Consider the following 20,999-nt stretch of genomic DNA (forward strand, 5'->3'; position numbering starts at 1 on the left):
CAGACCTGTCACTTGAGGGATAACACACTGCCCTGACACTGTCTGGGAGGACTCTGCCGCTTGTTACTTCATGGTCAGGGTTGGGAGGGAGAAGAAGGTCCCCACCTTGAACATTTGCTTCACAGCCCTGATTGCTAAATATGCTTTAAAATGAAAGCTTTGACCCTTTGGAGCAGGGCTGTGAGCTTGTGATGAATTCAGCTGGCACCAAACGTGGGTCACCAGCATGAAAAGCCTCAAGAACTGGAATTGGTGTACACACGTGTGTGGGTATGTGTGTGCGTGTGTAATTTTCAGAAGCAGAGTCAGGCCAAGCAGCAGCACTCCTGACAAGCCCCATCTGTTTCTCTCAGCTCCCTCCCATAGCAGCGTGGTCATTATCAGTGGCAAATGTCCATAGTCACTTGTAAAGCATGAAGCTGCCAAAAATCATTAAAACACAACCGTCACCCACACCCTGTACCAGCCAGCTTTAAAACTGTTTCAGAGAGAGCCTGATAAACACATATATGCTTATAATAGCCCAGACAGAGTCACGTATTTCCTCCGTGCTTTAATGAACTGAACAACAGCACGGGATGCTGCAATCAGATATTCTTGCCCTTTTCTGTTGTGGCAACTCACAAGCTTGTTTGATGGTGAGGGGAAAGGGAACAAAGCAGGTGGCTAATGGGCTGTTTTTCTGTTTCAGTGGAGCATGACAGAGAGTTTCACCATCAGCGCTGCCACTACAGAGAGTTCAGGTTTGATCTCTCCAGAATCCCAGAGGGGGAAGCAGTGACGGCCGCCGAGTTCAGGATATACAAGGATTACATCCGCGAACGCTTCGATAACGAAACGTTCCAGATTAGTGTCTACCAGGTACTCCAGGAGCACCCGGGAAGGTGAGTGCCCCGCAGAGAAATCCCGATGAAAGTCACACAAGCATAGTCTCTTCCCTCAGAGAGTTATGTCCAACCCTTTTGGAAACAGTGGAGCCATCAGCAAAACTGTCTGCAGAGCTGGGATGAGGCAGAAGGTGTGGGATGAAGCCTCAGTCGATGCTAATGCTGTCCACGTATGGTCAGCCACCGAGGCGTGGGGGGAAGGTGTCCCCTGAGCCTCCCCGTGCCTCAGGGAGCACCCTCAGCACTGCGGCTACTGTCCCTGGGAGCACTCAGTAGCTGAGGAGCCAGTGAGCCTGGCCACGTGCTAGTGCAGGAAAGATCATAGGCTCAAGTATTTCAAGATTTCTGGAAGACCTCTCATCTCCCTCCTGCTGCTTATGGATCCTGAGGTGGTAAAACCACATCTGAATGCTTCCTTTCTAATTGCAGCTTAATTACTAGCCCTTATTACCAAAGGCATTCGAGATCCCTAATTAACAGACAACACCAGGCTTTTTATATTGACTGATTGTTTTGCATGTGCAAAACTACAAGATGAGCTATTAAATCCATTCCAAGCGATTATTAATGTATGCCAAGCTCCCTGACAGATCCTCCAGGGAACTTGAATAAGAACATATGTTCAATTTTGTCATCTGTTTTCAGTTCCAATTAATCAGCAATCCCAAACTATTTATCAAAGGCACTTAGTTTCATTTGCACATATTTCCTTTACATACAAATCCTACCAAAAGTGAGATCGTATTTATTTACCTGAAAAGTATTTACAGTCACATCCTAATCATAAGTTATTCTTTACAACTACTAAATATGGGGCAATAACACTACAGCCCTAATTTAGGTTTATGAAAAGAGAAACACCAGGGATTTAAAAACAGGAAAGTCCAAAAGGATAAGAAAAATACAGTGTAATCAGGACTCTTGCTTTATATTTTTATAAGAGCTAATAAAAATGCAGAAAAAAAAAATTGAAATATGACAGGAGACCTTATCAACATTTTTAAACCAGCTTTGCTTCATGGTAAAGGTGTTTAACCACTGGTGTGCTTTCTTCCACATCTGAAATTCTCATTTGATGGCTTAAAAATCATGGTTCTCTTGGAATTTCTAAAGAAACAATTACTTGCAGGGTTTGGGGACTATGCTAATATTAACCTATTTTTATCAAACAATGATAATTCAAACTATACATTTTAACCAGGCTTTCTTAAAGGAAGTAACAAGCCACAAATGTGCGTGGGACCCATTATATGTCCTGCTTATCATAAGCATTTACATTTATTCCATCTTAGGCCCTTCCAGGGATGGAAGCCTCCTTTTGCTGTACTTCTTGAGTAGGCTATTTAGGTACAAGCTTGCAGGGATGACTTTTCACTCTTGGGAAGTGCAGAAACAAGAGATGTGTTGGCAGGTGAGGAGGCCCTAACCAGTGTGCCAGGGCATTAGGGAACTGCCAGAAACCTGTTCTTGGAGTAAAGGTCTTTCCTCACCAGATGCCAGGGAAGTTCTTCAGGTCCTGAGGAGTGAGGTAGGTGCCCACTAGGAATCTTACTGACAGACTTAGGTTGACATTCATTAACTTAATTTTATGATGATACATCCACAGGTGTGTTAAAAGTACGTTTAGAGGGGGCTGCAAGGGACCCACTGGGGATAGGTACACGTGGAGCAGCAAGTGTTTCTGCAAACTGTCCCCTTCACAAACTCTTATTCCTAAGTGAAAAAAATATATCCAAAGGGCAGGCATATGCATGAACCACTAGCTGGAAGAGGTGAGAAATCTTGCTAATTATACAGATGTTCCAGCTACAAGATTAGATGCAATTTTACTGCATCATATTCACCACAGGACCACTATTTTTAGCGTTCCTTCATATTCACCCTTTGCATACATTTTGGCACAGGCAACGGTAAGTTTTTGAACAGTTCGTCCTGAAAAAATATTCCTGTTGGTTTGGATTGACCAAAGGTAAAAATATTGTCACTAACATTTGTAAAAATATTTGCTCTTTTTCTTCATTTTTCCACTGACATTTTCCAACCAGCTCTGTCACAGGCCAGTCATCCAAGTCAGTGTGTCATTGGGCAAGTGGAGAAAGAAAACAAACTCTCTCCACTGCTGATCAAAAAACACCCATTCACTTTGATGCTTCCTTGGCTGTTTGTCTCGTCCTGAGCAGCCTGGAAAGTCCGACCCATCTGACGTTGTTAGCAACAAGAGCAAAACAAAGCCAGACCCTGCCCCCACAAAGGCAAGAAAGCCAGTGCTCCCATTTAGCTCCGTAGGTTCCTCTCCCCAGATCACAGCAGATACAATGGCCAACAAAACCCCAGATGGTTTTCCCTCTCCCTTATGATGATAGAAGAGCAGTGGGATCTCCCAGGAGATTGCTGGAATTGCCTTTTGGGATCTGAAATGCCAGATGTTCTCCAGACCTGTGCTCTCAACACTGTGCACCTGATGGGTAAGTGCACCCAGGCACAGAAGCTCAGTGCCAGGCTCCCCAGGGCCAGCTGCAGCAGCATCTCTCCTTTATAAGAAACACAGCAGAGATCAGGACAGCTTCTAGGGCCAGAAAACCAGCATGAGATGCAGCTGGAACGTCCAAGCTGAGGCCAACTGGAGATTTTATCCTTTGAGGGTGAAGAGGCCATTGGATACACACCAAAGGCTTGGTGTTCAGTTGTGAACCTCAGGTGAGCCTCCAGTTTGGAGGGTGTGATGATGTGCCCTCAGTTCAAATAAGTCATAAGTACGAGCAGTTCAACAATTAATGACTTGCTTTACGAGTTCAGACAGGTTGGCAGGTATCTAACCAGCAACATCTCTTGTCTGCAATTTATTGTTGGTGAAAAACACAGGCATAGGTCTTTGCAGACAAACAGCTGCACCCACATCAGACTATTTCTGGAATCCTGCCCCTCAATACTACCAACACTTGAACACAGGGTGGAAGCTCTCATCCATCTGTCTGCTCAGGTCATGGGCAGAGAGACACCCAACAACCCTGGCAGTAAAAATAAGAGCCCAGCCCCATCCTTCAGAGCAGACAGGATGCCACTGGACTTCATCTAATAGAAATTATATCTCTGTCAGACTGAAGATCCTATTACAGGTGTTTACAGAAAACCAGAGTAAGTGATCAAATATTCTTTCTGGCCTTTCCAAACCTATGAATTCATTGCAAGGCAAGCTTCTCAAACTGGCTACATCTGCCTTGTAAAAAGGCATGTATAACATTCTTTAGGGACAAAGCATCAGTTATTCACTTCAAGCAAACAAGTACATTCATGAACAAAAATGTTCCTAATATCATAAACACTGTGGAAACAGCTGATGTTTTGACTAATATAACGTGTCTCAAAGCTTTCATTGCTTAACTTAAAGTCCAGTGACTCATGTCCAACTTCTGTTTGGTCTTCATGGTTCACTCACCCAAATGCCTGGGAAAGAGTTTTATTAAGCCAGAAACTGGCTTAGAAGGGTGTTGAGCGGCAGGACATCAAGTCCCTGTTTGTGGTTGCAAATGCTGCTAGTGGAACTGTGGGCTCCCCTCATGGAGCCAGGTGCTGCCCAAGCCCTCTCTCTCCTCCCTCCTGGGTGCTGTGGGAAAGCAAAGCACTTTCCAGTGCTAGGGAGCACACAACACAGGGCACAAGGCTTGCTACAAGGTGTTGAAGGTCATTTATCTCAGGCAGCTACACAGGGAACACATCAAAATAATGCTTATGGACATGAGCCTGAGAAAAATGACCTATGATACTTTTGCAGTGCAATCGTGAAATAGTTTGTGAACTACTTTGCAAAAGAATTTTCCCTTACCCTCAGACTCTCCACTGCTGTTGTAAGCAGTGGCCACAGCAAGAATTTCAAAGGGAGTTAAGAGTTGAAAACACAGGCAGGTATGGGGTGGGATTTCTGACAGCAGCTAAGTGGATTAGATACCTCACTCCTATTGCAACTGATTTGGAACTTGTGTATTTTCTGAACGCACCCATGCAGTTCTGGAGCAGGTTACCATTTGAGGCACCATCCTCAATTTCTTAACCTGAAGCTGCAGGAAAAACGTAGACTGTAGAGCTCCCCTCACCATCAGAGCTCGATCCTGCCCATACGTCTGCACCTTCAGAAGCTAAAATACCTTGTCCCAGAGTTACATCTCCAATTTCCCTGGACCCAGCACTTGCACTGTGGAGTAAATCCCAACTGCTTTGAAGTCGATGGGAGTTTTGTTACTGGAGAGAATAAAGCCAGGTACTTGACCAGCCTTTGGTAATTGAAATGTAGTTGCTACATGTTCACTTTGTGGCCATTATGGATTTCACAGGCTTCAAAGGCAGTGAATTATTTGAATGCTCATGTTACCAGCCCTACAGAAAAATAAGATCTTGCACGATGCATTCCGGGGTCTGACTTGCAGCTGGAACATTTTAGTTTGTGCTTCAGACTACACTACTTCTGCACCCAGCTCAAACCTGAGCCCCTCTCCAGACCCCTTTCTCCCGTTCATTGGAGTCTGTTTCCATGTTGTGGGTTGAAACATGTAATTCTAGTAACTAAGAAAGACTTGGGCCCACCCAACCCGTGAAACAGATGTGTCTTCTTTTTGGTGCTTTTTTAAGCACCAGAGTGACTGTTCTAGGGACGGTGCAGCAAAGAAGGTTATAGTTTGTTTTAATGTTGTGTCCCAGCACCGTGATGGTACCTGCAAGTACTAACAGCATCTAAAAAGATACTGACTACATCTTTGATTTTTTTTTTGTGTGACTTATCTGCAAGTCAGTTGATAACTGTACTTATGTCTTGGCAAGTAGAAAGGGGACTTTAGCTTGGCAATCCGATAGCTCTCCAGGAACAGAGCTGCATCTAGTGACTTCTTGCAGACCGTTCCTAAACGCCACTGCAGCCTACAAAACCTCTAACAAATCTTTTACTCACTTAGCAAGCCCCCTCCAGCAAACTGCAGTCCTGCTGTGGCTGTCCCTTCCATGGAGAAGACCCCAGGCTGTGTTGGGTTGGCAGGTCCTCCCCGGGGACTCAGGGAGGGTTTCCTCAGTGGGAAGGGAGAGGGAGGGCTGAGCAGGGGACCTCAGGCACGAGGGGAAGGGAAGGTGTGGGAGGAGGGCTGCATCAGCTCTGTGCACAGAGGGTGTTGCAAACGTGCCAGGGAGAGGCCCAGGGAGATCCTGGGGCGCTCTTAAAGTAGGAAAGTCTGAAAAATATTTTCCTAAGCTTGTCTTTGGACAGCTGTGTCCGACCTTAGTCAATGACACCAAGCAAACTGGAATCTAGATGCTGCATTTTTTTAATCCAAACAGATGTCTTCTAATACCAGATCTCCTCTCACCCTCTCAGTCTGCCTTTTCTGCCATTGCCTTCCACCTGCTCAAACCTGGACGTGAACTGTCCCTATCTTCCCATGCCAGGTCCATCCTGTTAGTCAACTTGCTATCTTACACCATTCCTGTGACCCAAACAGCCCCTCTGGGGTTAAAATACCAGTCAAGAGGATAGGATTATGCTCCTGGTTTAGTAGCTGTTGTTTACATGCTGAGTCAGTAAGACATTTAACATACCTGTGCCCCAAGTGTTTGCCACTTAAAAACAGAAATGAGAGGGTTGACCTATATTTGAAAAGCCATTTAAAGTCTCTTGCACGTTGTCACAATATGGTTATTGTTTAAAACACTGTTAGATCTCCAGTTCCTGAAACTAGCAGGTAGGGGTTAGAGCATTGCAGCTGCCGAGCAACCTCATTGTACAGTTTGGGCTGGCAGATTACCTAACGAAGGCAGGGGACTGCAGAACCTGGTAGTGGTGGCCCTGGGCTGGCTGCTGCCAGGACACAGCCAGGTGCTCCCACCACAGAGCTCCAGCAAGTCACAGCGATCAGCTTGTCTTGCAATGTAATGAAAGTTGCTGAGAGTCACCTTCAGTGCTGCTGCCTCTCCTTCTTCCCATTTATTTTTATCCCACTTGGAAGTGCTCATTAGTGTTTACTGCCACTTGTCAAACAGCAGCTTGAAATAACAGAGCTGACGGGGGGATGGGGAGAGTGAAGAAGACAGAAAAACAGGCTGTTTGGTACAACGGTACCCCGGAGCAGCGCAGTCCTTGCAGCGTTATGGTTTATGAATGCAGAGTTCCATCTCCTGTTCTACTCTTGCTACACAGAATTGTCAGCTCTTACATTTTCACTGACCCTCTCTCATTAGTCCATGTTCTTCCTTGTGCCCCAGCTCCACAAGGCAGGTGATCAGGGGACATGCTGCACTCCTGACTCTTGGGTACGTTTCTAGTGTTTATGGCTTCAAACCAAAATGTAACCTAGAGGCTGAAAAAATACCCAAGCAAAAGGCAAAGAGCCCATACATATTTTCATAAAGCTTCATGGTTGTTAATTCTTTATCTTATTTCAGAATTACAGCACTGCAACATGGTAACTCTCTTCCTTACTGTTTCTTTTCAGGATACTCTTGCCTTTTTTATATTTTTTTCCTACTCTCATTTCTTCACTCATCCTCACAAACCTCACTTCTTCCAGTCCGTTCCTCTTCCACTAATCACCTGTGATTCCTTTTCTTACCCGACTTGTACCACCAGCCCTCCACAGTCTTTTGGCAGCTTCAGCCCTTCCGCCTCCATAACTCCAGCTGCTTTCCAGACACGATGTCACATGCATTCTCCTCAGCCACCCTCACTTTGCAATAATTGTTACTCACACTTGCGCCCACAAAACAAGTTCACTAAGGAAATTTCTTAGACCACACGCTAGTTATACGACCTGTAGACAAAGTTTTGGGAGTGCTTTCTAATGGGAGGAGACTCTTCTTTCTGGCATCCAGTGCCAGACACTACCAAAGTAATTAGTAGGCAAGTGCCAACCTCCTGTCCTCATCCTAGGCTCCACTGACAGCCTGATGCTTGAGAGAACTGAGCTGAAAGCCCTGAGTTTTATCATTGCTAAAGGCTTTGACGCTCCTGCTGATGCCAGCACTTTGCACACTGAGCCATTTTGATGTGGTCTCGACAAAACATACTTGTGGTCTGGATCCAGTCTTCGTAATTTATGTAACTCTAATCTAGACATCAACATTTCCATGTCCCAGCTTAATTTTCTGTAAAATGAGGATCATGTGCCTTTTCCTATCACTTGGTCTGGTAAGAGGTTCAATGTAGGTGCCTCACATGCTCTGAAGCTCACAAGTGAAGGGATTGAATGCAGGATCAAGGAACCAAAGTGCTTTTCTGACTCCTGGTTGCAGAGCCATTATGCACATCACTCCAAGATATTTGTACAGTTGGTAGGTAAGGTACCAGAGGGTGAGATGTGCACTAGAAACCTTTTCCTTTTCTGGGTCTTTATCTCAAAGCTAAACCCCAAACCAGTTAGATTAGTTAGATTTAAGTAGCACTATCTCATATGACAAGTTATTAGATGGGAACCCTCAGAGCAAATTTTAAGTCTAAGCAAAGGAACACTTATTTGCCATGTTTATTACATCTGGTCTAGCAGTGATGCCTAAAGGGCTTCCTAGCTATTAGCTAGTGATTTAACACCGTTTGCTGTAAGTCTTTGGAGAGCAGGGCATTTCACACAAAGGGAAGTTGTTCTTTTAAAAAGAACAAGAGAAGGTTGGTGGTTTGGTTTTTTTTGTTTTTTTTTTCTTTTTTTTTTTTTCCCCCATCAGACAGGTACTACAATCTCAGGAGCCTCTGCTTGCAACACCAGGCAGGTTTTGCATCCCATACTTGGCTGCTGCTGGTGGTCCGAGTAGAAAGCACTAATCCAGGAGTGCTTGAGGTTCTCTGTGGAGCATCTGACACAGGGCCTTTTGAGGTCCAAATGTTCCAAGTGTGTGTGGGAAGGACATTTCCCCTTAGTGGGTCCCTTTGATCTCTTCTCACTTTGGGCTTCCCCTCCAGGCCTATTGTTTGCACATTGCTGTAACTACAGGAAAACAAACGCATTATACAATTTCCCAGACTGACTCACCCTGGTACTTGATGCCTCATGTTGTCTGGTTACCCCGATTGCATCACGTCAGCATGGGAAGCTTAAAGGCTGGTTTTTCTGAGTAATCATACTGCAGTTGAGGAGTAGCTAAACCCATAAAAAGTTATCATTATTCCTATTACCTGCAAACTACAAGGGAGAAAACCCAAACAAGCCAAGTCCCTGTTAAGTAAACCTTGTGTGAATCATGAGTTCCAGTCAGGGGCCATGCTTAAATGATGCAGTATGTGAATATAAAAACCCTTTACTTCTGGAAACTTGGACTCAGCCATTGGGACGGGCCAATCCGCACTACTCCCTCGTCCCTGGCTCCTCTGGGATGGGTCTTGTCCAGCGTGTTGTAAACAGGGAAGGGTAGGAGTTGTCCACATGGCTGGGTCATGCACTGTGGGAACAGGGCCCTTGCTTCTGGGTGGGGATGAAGCCCCAGGAAATTTGTTCCCCCAGTTAGAGTTCAAGCATCTCACATTCCTGTAGCTAATGTGTATGTGGAGGGGAGGGGGTTATCTAGACTGTTTATCTTCAGCTATCCTGGGTGCACCCAGCAAAGCTGACTGAGCTCCAGAGAGCAGCTCCTAACAGCTGGGTTGACCCTCTCCATTGCTGCACCACAGCCCCTTCCTAATTCCAGAAGTTTAATTTCATGTAAGCCAGTGACATCTATTAGCTCACAGGGGAAAGTCATCGTCTCTTCTATGCTCCGGCCCACAAAGGTGGAAGGGAAAGCTAGGTAGTAAAAACACTGCAATAAAACTCCATTTCTGGTTTGAGTCAGCTGTGTGGGACAAAAGCCTCTAATTTCCTGGTATTTCACAGGGAAAAGAGTCAGTGAAAGCTACAAGACAAAAGCTACTGTGCTGAAAGTACGTCTCAGATACATTTTTGATCGCTTGATATTTGGTGCAAGCAAAAGCCACTGTATGAACTAAGCTAAATATATATATTTACACTGACAAATCAATACTAACAAAATTAATGAGGCCTTCTTTAAGCTTTGAGGACATGATTAAAGGGTATTCCAAGGATATTTCTTAATTCAGAAGGTTATAATTACACTTAAACAAGTTACTATGTTTATGCACTGTAAGTACAAAAGCAGCTCTTATGGGACTTGTCTAGACACTTCCACCGTGTTTCTTTGTTCTTCTTGTAAAGTCATTTTTTATAAAGGAACTGCACCACTAACCTATTTTTCAGCCAAGCTTTATATCTTTCCTAATTTCTGATAAGAGAAGATTCCTTTCTTTACAGAACCTGTGTTTTCTCAAATTTTCATTTAACAGAAATTTGCCAGGAAAGGTTTTTGTAAATCCAGAGGGAGTCTATCCTTTTCAGATACACAAAATCCTCTTTATTTTAGATCCTCCTAATTTTCTGCTATTAGTTCTTCAACTAGAATAACTGAGCCTTTAAAAAAATAAAGCAACAAATTGAAAGAAAATTGCCACCCAAAATACCCACCACTGTGCAGAGGATTATTACCTCAATCAGTTATCTGTAATCTCAGGCAAACAAATGTAAAAAACCATTACATATATGCACACCAGTGTTCCCGCTGGCTTGTACCAAAGCTACAATTATACATAAAAGTCAGGAAATAACGTGTGGAAAGGATAAAGAGCAGCATTGTCTGCCCAATTACCAAGTTTGCATATGCAAACAATGATTTTGCAAATCTGTGCCTGGCAAGTGTTTTTTCTGAAGTATCAGCAGCTTTAAGGTTACATGTAACAGCAAAGTAACCCAAAAACCACCTCAACTCTGCTTCAACCCATCCTCCCTTTTTTGAAGTGAAGAAAAGTGCTTCATCTGAAGGTGATGAGAGGGGAAAACACCAGCCCAGCTCCAGCAAAATCTGCCTGTCACTGAAAGGCTGACCAAGTGCACAGCATAAAGCACGTGTGTGGATGCCCACAGAGGCTCCAGGGGAACGCCTGGGTAACTGGGAATTGCCCTTTTCTTCTTTTTCCAGGGATTCCAATTTGTTCCTGCTCGACTCTCGAACAATCTGGGCTGCAGAGGAAGGGTGGCTGGTGTTTGACATTACTGCAACCAGTAATCACTGGGTGGTGAATCCCCAACACAACCTTGGCCTGCAGCTCTCCGTGGAAGGCATCGATGGTGAGTCTCAGACACCCACGTCAGTCTGTGAGTCCCCATCTCAGGTACACGACTCCCAGCCTGGGGAAGCATTTAGTACTCCTTCCTTAGAATAGCGTTTCTTAAGCATGTTTTTCCTGAATTTGCCTAGGGTGGAAATAATAAAACAATCTATAGATATATTTTGGGTTAAGGATGTACTCAAAGGCTTTAACAGGGTGGTAATGTGTCTGCAGTCATTTCAGTTTTAGCTGTGTACACTTCCCCATCTGCTGCTGGCTAATTTGCAGGCAGTGCAGTCCTGTTAAGGGGAGAGGAAGAAACTTTGCTATGTGCAAAAAGACACAACTGAGTGATGTAGAAGGCTGGTGTTAATTGGCACAAAGTCCTTTCAAATTCAGAAAACAGCTCAGAACCCTTTTCATTTCCTTTGTGGCAGTAGAACTGACTAGTAAAGTCATGCTAGGGTCTGGACTCCAAGGTCTTCAGTGTGCTTATGGTACAAATTTGTGAGATTTGGAATGGGTGGGAAGAGCTCTGAAACATCTCCAGAAAGGATGTTTAGAATCAGGTGGGGGATTTTCTTAACCAAGAGCTAACTAAAAAGTCACACTGCTTTGTCTTAAAGTTAAGATTCCTGATGTTTACTTGGAGACTTGTGCCAGGAAACAAAAGCATCCTGGGTCTTCTGGGGTCTTCCCAGGACCTGGGACCATCTGGAACTGCCTGGCTTCCTCACAGGAGACGTTAAGCAAAACCCAGCTCAAAACTATTACAAACACTCTGTAGTTATTTAAGGACATACTCCAGATAAGCATCTATGATATCACTTGCTATTGGTTTTTACGCAACTCTGAACATTTCCAGTCGGTAGTATTTTGCATAAAGACTGTGCACAGCAGTTTCAAAGGTGGCAACCTACAGAAAGTCTTTTACTTGAAAGGGTGATTTTACTTATGTGAGACCTGCACACAGTGAAGTGACAGAGGGTTTGTTTTAATCTCCCCTGAGCAATCGGTGAATACAGACACCCAAACACAGATACAAAGCAGGAGCTGCACCATGGAAGTTACTAGTCCCCACCCCAACGACAGACACCTTTTGCCATACTCATATAAGGATTCAAATTCATCCTGAATTACAAGTTAATCTTAACTCTTAAAGTTAAAACAGTAAGGCAAATTAACAGCCAAGACATGCTTAACCCATTTTCAAACACCTGTCCTTGTTTTTAGTTTCCAGCTTACCTCCTAAATGAAATACTTTGAATTACAGAACTAGTGTCCACAACCATGGCACATTCACTCAGTTGTGGTTCACATATAGGAAAACAATCAAGATCCAGTTCAGAGTCCACAGAAAAGTGATAGCTGGAAGTAGATTTAATATCTCTAAACACTATGGATCCCTCACCTAGTGACTTTACAGCAAAAATCAGTCCTGGTTTTCAGCATCAAGGTGGAAGGCAGCTGATTCATGAATGTTACAGATTTCAGTTGACACTTTTCAGGATCCTGCATCCAAGGAAAGGCCACAACTGTGCACACATTTACAGTAACTCTGCTCTGCTGGAGCAGTTAGAAGTGGACCCTTAAAGGCATACAGCCAGATGTGTTGGGGAGGGAGCTTTCAGAGACAGAAATTCACAGGTTCAATGCTAAGTGCATTCTCATCTGTTATTCGACTCAATGAAAATTAGGAATCTGTTTTCTTATTGCACTTTTGAGAAATTTAGCTGACCTTGTATATTATTTCAGTCCTTTGCTAAGTAACGTGCTGCTGTCTTGAAACAGATTAACGAAATACCTTAATCAGCCTGTCATTAAAGGTAGAAAACCAACAGCAGTATTAGAAAGTAAATACAGAGATACAGGACCCAGTTGTCTGCTTGTCTTCTGTAACCAAGTTCCCTGGCAACACACCTTTGCATCCACATTTCTCCACAATACATGTGAATTTTTCTTTCTATTTGAATGGCAAGGACATGTCCTTCCTTGCTCCCACAGTTTGATTTTGGACTTAGACCAACTGTGTGTGCTAACAAGAAAGCTTCTGTTACACCTGGACTTCATATGGAAATCTTATGCTGCAAACACAGCAGGATTTTGATTCAACACTATATGCTTGAGCAATCCCCAAAGCTTTAAGTGAATTAGAAACTAAACCAACTTTTCTTTGTATCTGTCATTACATACAGCAATCTGTAATCATCATGAGCGCTGTCCAGATGAAAAAATATAAAAGAAATTAATTTAACTGATCTTTATATTTTTCTAATCTTGCCAAATAAGTCTATCAACATGTATAACTAGATGGAATCAAAGAGTATTTGTTTACTCTTAGAAAATGGAGATCAACTCAAGCAGCAGGCAGAAGAACTCTTTGAGTGACTCAGTAGCCTTCAGCAAGCTCTCAGGGGAACAGCAGCTGCCCAGTTAGGTTTACTTAGTTTGTTACTTAAGATCCCATTTTTGATAGTATTAAAAGAAGCAGCTTGATAAAGGCAGATAAAGCTGTGCCCTCTGGGCCAAGAGCACAGCTTTAGTTCTTTTGGGGAGGTTTATCCCTGTATAATGGTGACTACACACGTCCTTGTGGTTAACCTTGCTTTCTTGACGTATAGGAAAGTTAAAAAGTGGATTTTTCCCATCTTTATTAAGAGGAAATATGCTACTTTGCATGCAGAGCATTTTTTTCCCCTAAGGAAACACTGCCACCATGCTGGTCTTGAATGTGACAAGTTGGTTTTACATGAGGAAGTCATGGGTCAAATGCTACTTACTGCTGCACTCATGCAGCTCCACTAAAGATACCAGTGTGAAGCTGGGTGCCCTCACTGCATGCTGCTGACATACTCTCTAGAGATATGGTAAAGGTAAAATAATTTACACTGGAAAAACCACAGCTGTAGCTGCACTTGCTCATTTAAACAGCTTTGGGAAGCAGAAAGCTTCTTCGAAGGAGCAGGAAAAGCCATAGAGGCAGTGTTCAGTGAGCTCTGACTCCTGCAGCTGAGCTTGTTGTCAGGAAATTCTTCCATCAGGCGAAGCCTGAGCACCAGTGGAACCCCTTACTCTTTAGCATTAGCTACTTGCTTAAGCACTACGTGGGCTCAGCCTCAAATGTTTAAAATGAGAACTGTTTGAGCCAGTTTCTGGAAAGTGGATTAAGCAGAAGGTGAAGTTGTTGATGTTTGTCCATATATAAATCTATTTACATCAGTTTTTGCATTTACTGGTTTTGCCCAAGCTCTCCAGGGCCCTGTCCTGAGATTAGTTTTATGTAGTTTGCAAGGCTTGGCCATAGGGGGTGGCTGTCCTGCTGCCAAGCTCCCATTCAGAATTCAGACCCCTCTTGAGCCAGTCCTCTCCACAAATCCCATAGATTGCCACTTGGGACTTGCTTGCTGGGCTGCAAACTTTTAGGAAAAACAGAAAAGGGACTCTAGCTGATGCTGGTCCATTTCTTGGCCTCAAGCCATGGCCCCTTTTCTGGGTCTGTCACATTTACCAGTCTTTTGGCCCTGGGCAAGAGCAAAGATGGAAACAATTCCATAATTCAAACAATTCCATAAAGACAATAATTCATGAGCCTTGACATTTACTTTACTCATCTTAAAACCAACAGCTATTGAATATTACCTAGAAATATTTCAGGTTAACAGCTTCTTTTCACAAAGTAGTCAGAAAATAGTAAGAAGAGGACATTTTCAGTGGTCTGTAGAGCCCCATGCCTGCTCTCCCTGGCCAGACAGCCTTTCAGGGCTTCTCTAGGCAAGTGTCAGCTGTCCTTTGGTGTATTGGGTTGGTGGCTCACAAGGACTGGCTCTGTCCTTGGCAAAGGGATCACAGAAGCCATTAATACAACTCTGCCTTAGCAGCAGTACTCAGTAGCTTGGAACAGAGTAATTCTGGAAATCACCCCTGTATTTCACAGCAGCACCCACATGTCCTTTGGAGGAGACAAGAAGAAATACTAACTTTTGCACTGCCACCCCCTCCTTATGTATTTTATGATCAATTTAATCCTACAGAGAAAGCACCTAATCATCTTTTACAAAAAATAAATGAGTTTAAAAGCCCAGATGAAGGAAACATGAACAATAATCAACAGCTTGGCAACAAAGTTACCAGGTACAGTAGTGCTGAGATAGATACAGAAATAAGCAAAACATCTCCTAAGATCTGAACCATTTGTTTCTGTCAGCTACAGTATATCTGGAACTCTGTCAACATTTCATATGAGGCATTTTTATTTTAAGTTAATAACCTTCCAGTGGGAATTTAGTGTTCCTATGGGCTGAGTTTTATGGTTCCTTTTATAGGATCACTTCAAATTATAGGTTGGTGAACTTAAAGAAACCCCTCTAAAGAATGCAGGAAAAAAGTTAATGCTAAGCGGATTTAGGGTAAAATAATTATGTGTATGGCTATTTTATATAACCTTTATGCACAGATATGAAATGAAGCTGGCTGTGCCCATCTGTTCACGTCAGAAGCAGCTTTGCTGATGGAGCCGAGGCTCTTGGTGGATCAATGGGTACAGACGTGCTTGGGAATCACCCTCGCAGCAGCTCTCCCGTGTCTGCTGGAAATGCAGAGTTCCTGCAGGCCCTCTCATCCCCCCATTCCTTCCCTAAGGGCAAAGCATCAACCCCAAGCTGGCGGGGCTCATCGGGAGGCACGGCCCGCAGAACAAGCAGCCGTTCACAGTCGCCTTCTTCAAGGCCACCGAGGTCCATCTCCGCAGCATCCGCTCCACAGGGGGGAAGCAGAGGAGCCAGAACCGCTCGAAGCCACCCAAGAACCAGGAAGCTTTCCGGGTGTCGAACGTGGCAGGTACAGCTCGGGCGCCTGGGCCCCTGTTTCTGGGCGTGGGGTGACCTGGGAACGGGTTCTTCCGTACTCAGTCTGTGTGTTGACTCTTTGGTCTACTTCTAGTGGTCAGTTGCTGGTTTGAAACTATTAGGGATGATTCCAAAACAGTTCAAAAAATAATGTTTCTTTGAAACAAATTTTAAACTGAGGGATTTCTTAATCCAATTTAAAAATAAACATTTTTAAAAGCACCTCATCAGAAATCCCCTTTTCTCCCACATGAAGTCAAATCAATTCTCATTTTGAAATAAGATAATTACATTAAAGCAATAAGCAGGTGACCAAAATGATATTATAGTTCAGTGAATCTGAATCAAAATATTGTAGATTTTCAGAATTTGTGATTTTAAGTTTAGCTTCCAAAAAAAATGTGCTAGTCCCAGAAGTTTTGCACAGAGTAGGAAAGCCCACTTGTTGCTCAGGATAACCACAGCTATTTTGGAGGGAGCTGTGCTTCCTAATATGGGAGAAAACTCCGTCAGGCATCTGAAATGGAAACATGGCTTAATTATGAGATAGCTCAGAATAACGGGTCCTTGGTGACCTTCCCAGCAGGAACCAGAGTGCAGGGCTAGCTCTGCTGAGGGCAGTGGCAAATTCCAGCTCTACTTCTGTGAGTGCTTCACTGAATGGAAGGAGAACTTGCAAGAGGTGGGAGAAGAGGATGATGTAGGGCACAGTATCATCTTATGCAGCTCACTTGTGCTGTGGGTCACATGGGGTCACCTGCAAGGCTATAGGAGAACTCTCTCCCAGTCTTGTTGCAGCTTCCATATATTTAATCAGGTCATTCCTGTCTGAGAACTAATCATGTTTTTTGCAGGCCAGGTGATAGGTGGGGTTTCTCTGACCTGCCCACATGCACCTATTTCTGTACCTCTCCCCCAAAATCCAAGAGTCTCTTAAAATGGTTTTCCATGGCGTTTGTTTCCAAGCTCTGGGTGTTGCAGTTCCCCAAGCGTAGATGGGCAGCAGTTTAAGTGTACATTTTTATCCTTCGTTGGTTATATCAATTCCATTTTTAAGGGATGGGTAGTGGACAAAAGAATTTCTTAATCTGTGAGTGGGTTAGAATCCTTGGGGGTCCCCACGCTGAGTTAGCTTCCAAGTGTTTCAACAAGTGTTGAAAAAATATTTTCTGGTACTTCTTGGGTCTCCAGCTGAGGCTGTATGTCCAAGATGGACACAAAAACCATACTGATAGTCATGGTTGTTCAGCTCCACCATCCAGACCCAGGCTTTCTTCACTGGCTTCAGCACTGTTGCCCCTTGTGGGAAGTCTGGAACCTGGATCCAGCTGCACTGGACAGAAGGACCAATGCCACATTATCTTAATATCATATGTTCCTTTTTGTAGGCCTGAAGGTGCAACTATAACCTTTATTATTGCAGGTGATTCAAAGGAATTTAGAAAATAAGTAAAGGGTGCCTTTACCTATCGCTCCTTTCACAGGTTCTCTTTTTATATAGTAGGCAGTAATCAGATAGATCCCCTGTTTGCTAATACGAGGTCAGAGGAAGCCCAAGACAACAAAAAAAGGAAAAAAAAAAAAAAAAGAAAGCTCTTTTCCCAAGCCTTTTTTGGATTTTTGCACAAAAAGTCAGAGGAGTATTTCATATGTCTTTAACCTAACCATTATTTTATGACTAAAACTGAAAATGTTTTAAAAAAAAAAGCTCCCAGTGCCCCAGAGAGGGGCAGCGATGGCTCAGCCCCTGCTGGGCACTGCTGGGCACGCAGCAAGCCTTACAGGCACTCCTTCTCCCCTGGCAGAGAACAGCAGCAGCGACCAGCGACAAGCCTGCAAGAAGCACGAGCTCTACGTCAGCTTCAGGGACCTGGGGTGGCAGGTAAGGGCTGTGCAGGGCCGGGCTGGGACCCGGGCTGCCTTGGCACATCACTCCTCAAGCTGCAATACTGAGATCAAGCCAATAACTGGATTTTTTTTTTTTTTTCCCTGAGAGGAAAAAGTCATATATTGCCTTTAGCCTGCTTCAGAATTGCTTCTGTGGAGTTACGTGTACAGAAATCTAGCATGAAAACTGGCTACAAACTCAAGACACTTGGGTCCTTTTGAGAGACTCTGGCCCTGAATTTCCTCTGGCAGTGCTGGATGCACATACAGCTCTCCCATTTTCATCTATTAGTTCTTTTAGACCTGGTTAAAGACATTTTCATTTCTGAAAGCTTGTACCTGCATTTCAGTGGTGAGTGAGGTGACCCTTGTGAACAGCCAGGAGGAAGATGCTGAATGTATAAACAGCTAAACCCTGAAATTCAGCTACATTATGGGCACATTTTCAAAGTGAAATCAGTCTCTCCAGGAAAAGCAGTAGCTGTAGAGGTGTAGAAGATACCACTGCAAAGGCCAGTGTACCAGATTTTTATTTTGTAGGTCACTGTAATTGCATGTGGATGTATTAATTGATAGATTCATGTGCTGTTTTTGTTTCACTGCACAATATTTGTGTCTTTCTTTGCAATCTAACAACTTCCATTCATTGAAGGACTGGATCATCGCTCCAGAGGGCTACGCTGCCTATTACTGTGAAGGAGAATGTGCTTTCCCATTGAATTCATACATGAATGCTACAAATCATGCCATTGTACAGACACTGGTAGGTGCACTGTTCCTCCTAGTACACAGTTCTAGCTGATAGGTGCTGCTCAGAAATAAGTCTATACACAAAAAAAAAAATCTCTAAGCGAACAAGAGAAGGAAGGTCTGCATTAGCTTATTAAGTTGCCTGCAGCATCTGGCTTAACATGTCTAGCCAAGTGGCCTGAATTAATAGTTGGCTAGGAATTACCCTGTCTTTGCTGCAAGCATTGACATGCTCTCTCTAGTTTAAAAGGGCCCAATGATAGACATCGTAATGGTGGTATAGTCCCACTGCATGGGGAGGGAAGAGCGGGATGCGAGACCCACTCTCTTGGAAAAACTCAGTCAGGATCCACTGTATGCTGCCACCAAAAGCAGATGTGGGGGCAGGCTGAGGAAGGGGTCAGTGAGTCCCAGAATCACACAGCCCAGCTGCTCAGTGGGTGTATTATTTTTATGAAATTGTGCAATGTCCACATGGGAGCCCCGAGCTGGCATGTGCTCGTGACACAGCGCCTGTGCGCAGGGGACCATTGTGCCAATGCACCACAGCTCTTGGCCTGAGCCCGAGGATACACTGGTCCCGAGTGCCAGCTATGCAGCCTGCCCAGCTCACGGGCCAGAACACCCTCCCCTCCCCAGCTCGGGTCCCTCTGAGCAGCCCAGGCCCCCTGCACACGCCGGCAGGGCACAGGGAGGCTCACTCCACCCTCTCATCCCTGTCCCGTGTCCTGTGCACATCCAAGGACAACATTACAAAAAGTGGTAGGGAAAAAAGCAGCATCCACGTTTCCAAGAGAATAAATCTTTGCATGTTTCTCTCCTGGCAGATTGCCTTTTCTTTGCTTTCTCCCCCCCCTCTCCTCAGAGGTCCCAGATCAGGGAACACAGGGGAGCCGGAGCCCTTGGCCCCAGCTGGGTCTCGGTGCTGCCAGCCACAGGGAGAGGGGCCCCTGCCCAGGGCTTATGCGATTCCTCACAAAACCTCACCCCCATGCCCCACAGGGCCTATTGTAACTGGTACACTTCTGCAGAACACTGGCTGCTCTGACAAAGGGGAATTCTCTAATGAAAACCTGCCTCACTGAAAGATTTCCAGCGCGGCCCGACTCGGGTGCGTGCGTCGGCCTCGGCACACGCAGGGGACATCTCAAGACGTTTGTACACAAAGCCAGGTGTTCAAAACATGTCTGAGTGAGTGTGTGGGACAGACAGAAGGTTGCCTGGGAAAGAAAAACATGTGGGAGGAGAGGGGAAAAGTAAATCTTAACGTGCTTCTACTTTCATTCCCCAGGTTCACTTTATAAACCCAGAGACTGTGCCGAAACCCTGCTGTGCTCCTACACAACTGAATGCCATCTCAGTGCTCTATTTCGATGACAGCTCCAATGTTATCTTAAAAAAATACAGGAATATGGTGGTACGAGCATGTGGCTGTCATTAGATTTGTAGGAAAGAAAAAAAAGTTATTTGTGGAGAGTGGTTTTGTACAGCAACGTGGGGGAGGGGAAAAGGTTAGCACTCCAGCAATGGGTTTAAAAAATCCCAAACAGTTTTTAGGACTGGGCTTCTGAAAGTTCAGACAATGGAACAGTTTCTGGATCTAAGTGGCATTTGAACACATTTTGTTTTAGTTTATTACAGACAATGAGCTTGTAAACTGAAACAAGCCAGAGAAACCATTTAAAACTAAATCTGCCTACAAAATTGGCTCCTACAATACATACTTTTGCAAATGAGTCTTTCTGAAGGTTGCAAACTCACCCGTGTTGATTGCGAGTTAAAAAATAATAATCTACCCAAGGTGAGAATGTGCTGTGACTAATAAGCATGTGTAGTGCCTGTAACACAGTTTGCAATAAAATAAGTGAACAAAATATACCTGGAGTGAACAGGTATTTTGTTAGAGAATTATTATTTCCATCCCTCTGTTTGCTTCAATTTCATGAGCAAAACCAAAGATTAATTCCATGCAATGTTCAGTTTTCACTCTAGTAGCAAAAGCTGTATCTGGATTGATGCAAATCCAAAGGACAGATCAGTCTAAGAAAAAAAAAAAAACCTCCAATTGGCAAGCAAAAAATCTTAAAGAAAATCATTCCAAAGAGCAAGTCTTTTTGAGTATACTTTTTCCAGTCATCAGAGAAGGAAATTTCCTCCAGCAACCAAAAAGAATTTTAATTTGCTATGAACTTGAAAGAGGAAAGCAGCAAAATGTTGAGAAACAGGGAGTAAACACAGTATTTAGCTGGGGTATCCTAAGCAGTTATAAAGTTGTGAAAGCCAGCTAAAGATCCTGCTCCTGTTTGGAAAATGTCCATTGACTTCACTGACAGAACAAGTTCCAACACTGTTTTGAGAATGTGGAAGCTCAAGTACAGAAGGTGTTTTAAGTTGGGACATAAAACCAGCACCACACAGGCTCAGCTAGAAGCCACCTAGGAAACCTTAATTCCAAAGTCAGTTTCTGCGATAAAATCCAGCTCTATTTTTTGCTTCACCTTCAAAAAACTT

General features: G+C 44.0%; 1 protein-coding gene across 1 annotated transcript; it reads left to right on the forward strand.

Annotated features, from left to right (window-relative positions):
* Nucleotides 1-644: 644 nt before the first annotated feature.
* Nucleotides 645-20,362, forward strand: LOC103775701 (bone morphogenetic protein 7). The gene is made up of 6 exons (XM_008943174.1): nt 645-884; nt 10,878-11,026; nt 15,646-15,843; nt 17,657-17,733; nt 18,391-18,501; nt 19,780-20,362. The coding sequence occupies exons 1-6, from the start codon at nt 670-672 to the stop codon at nt 19,927-19,929; spliced, it is 900 nt and encodes a 299-aa protein (XP_008941422.1). The 5' UTR covers nt 645-669; the 3' UTR covers nt 19,930-20,362.
* Nucleotides 20,363-20,999: the final 637 nt, after the last annotated feature.

Source organism: Merops nubicus, unplaced genomic scaffold, assembly GCF_000691845.1.
Source record: "Merops nubicus isolate BGI_N331 unplaced genomic scaffold, ASM69184v1 scaffold32406, whole genome shotgun sequence".
Classification (NCBI taxonomy): domain Eukaryota; kingdom Metazoa; phylum Chordata; class Aves; order Coraciiformes; family Meropidae; genus Merops; species Merops nubicus.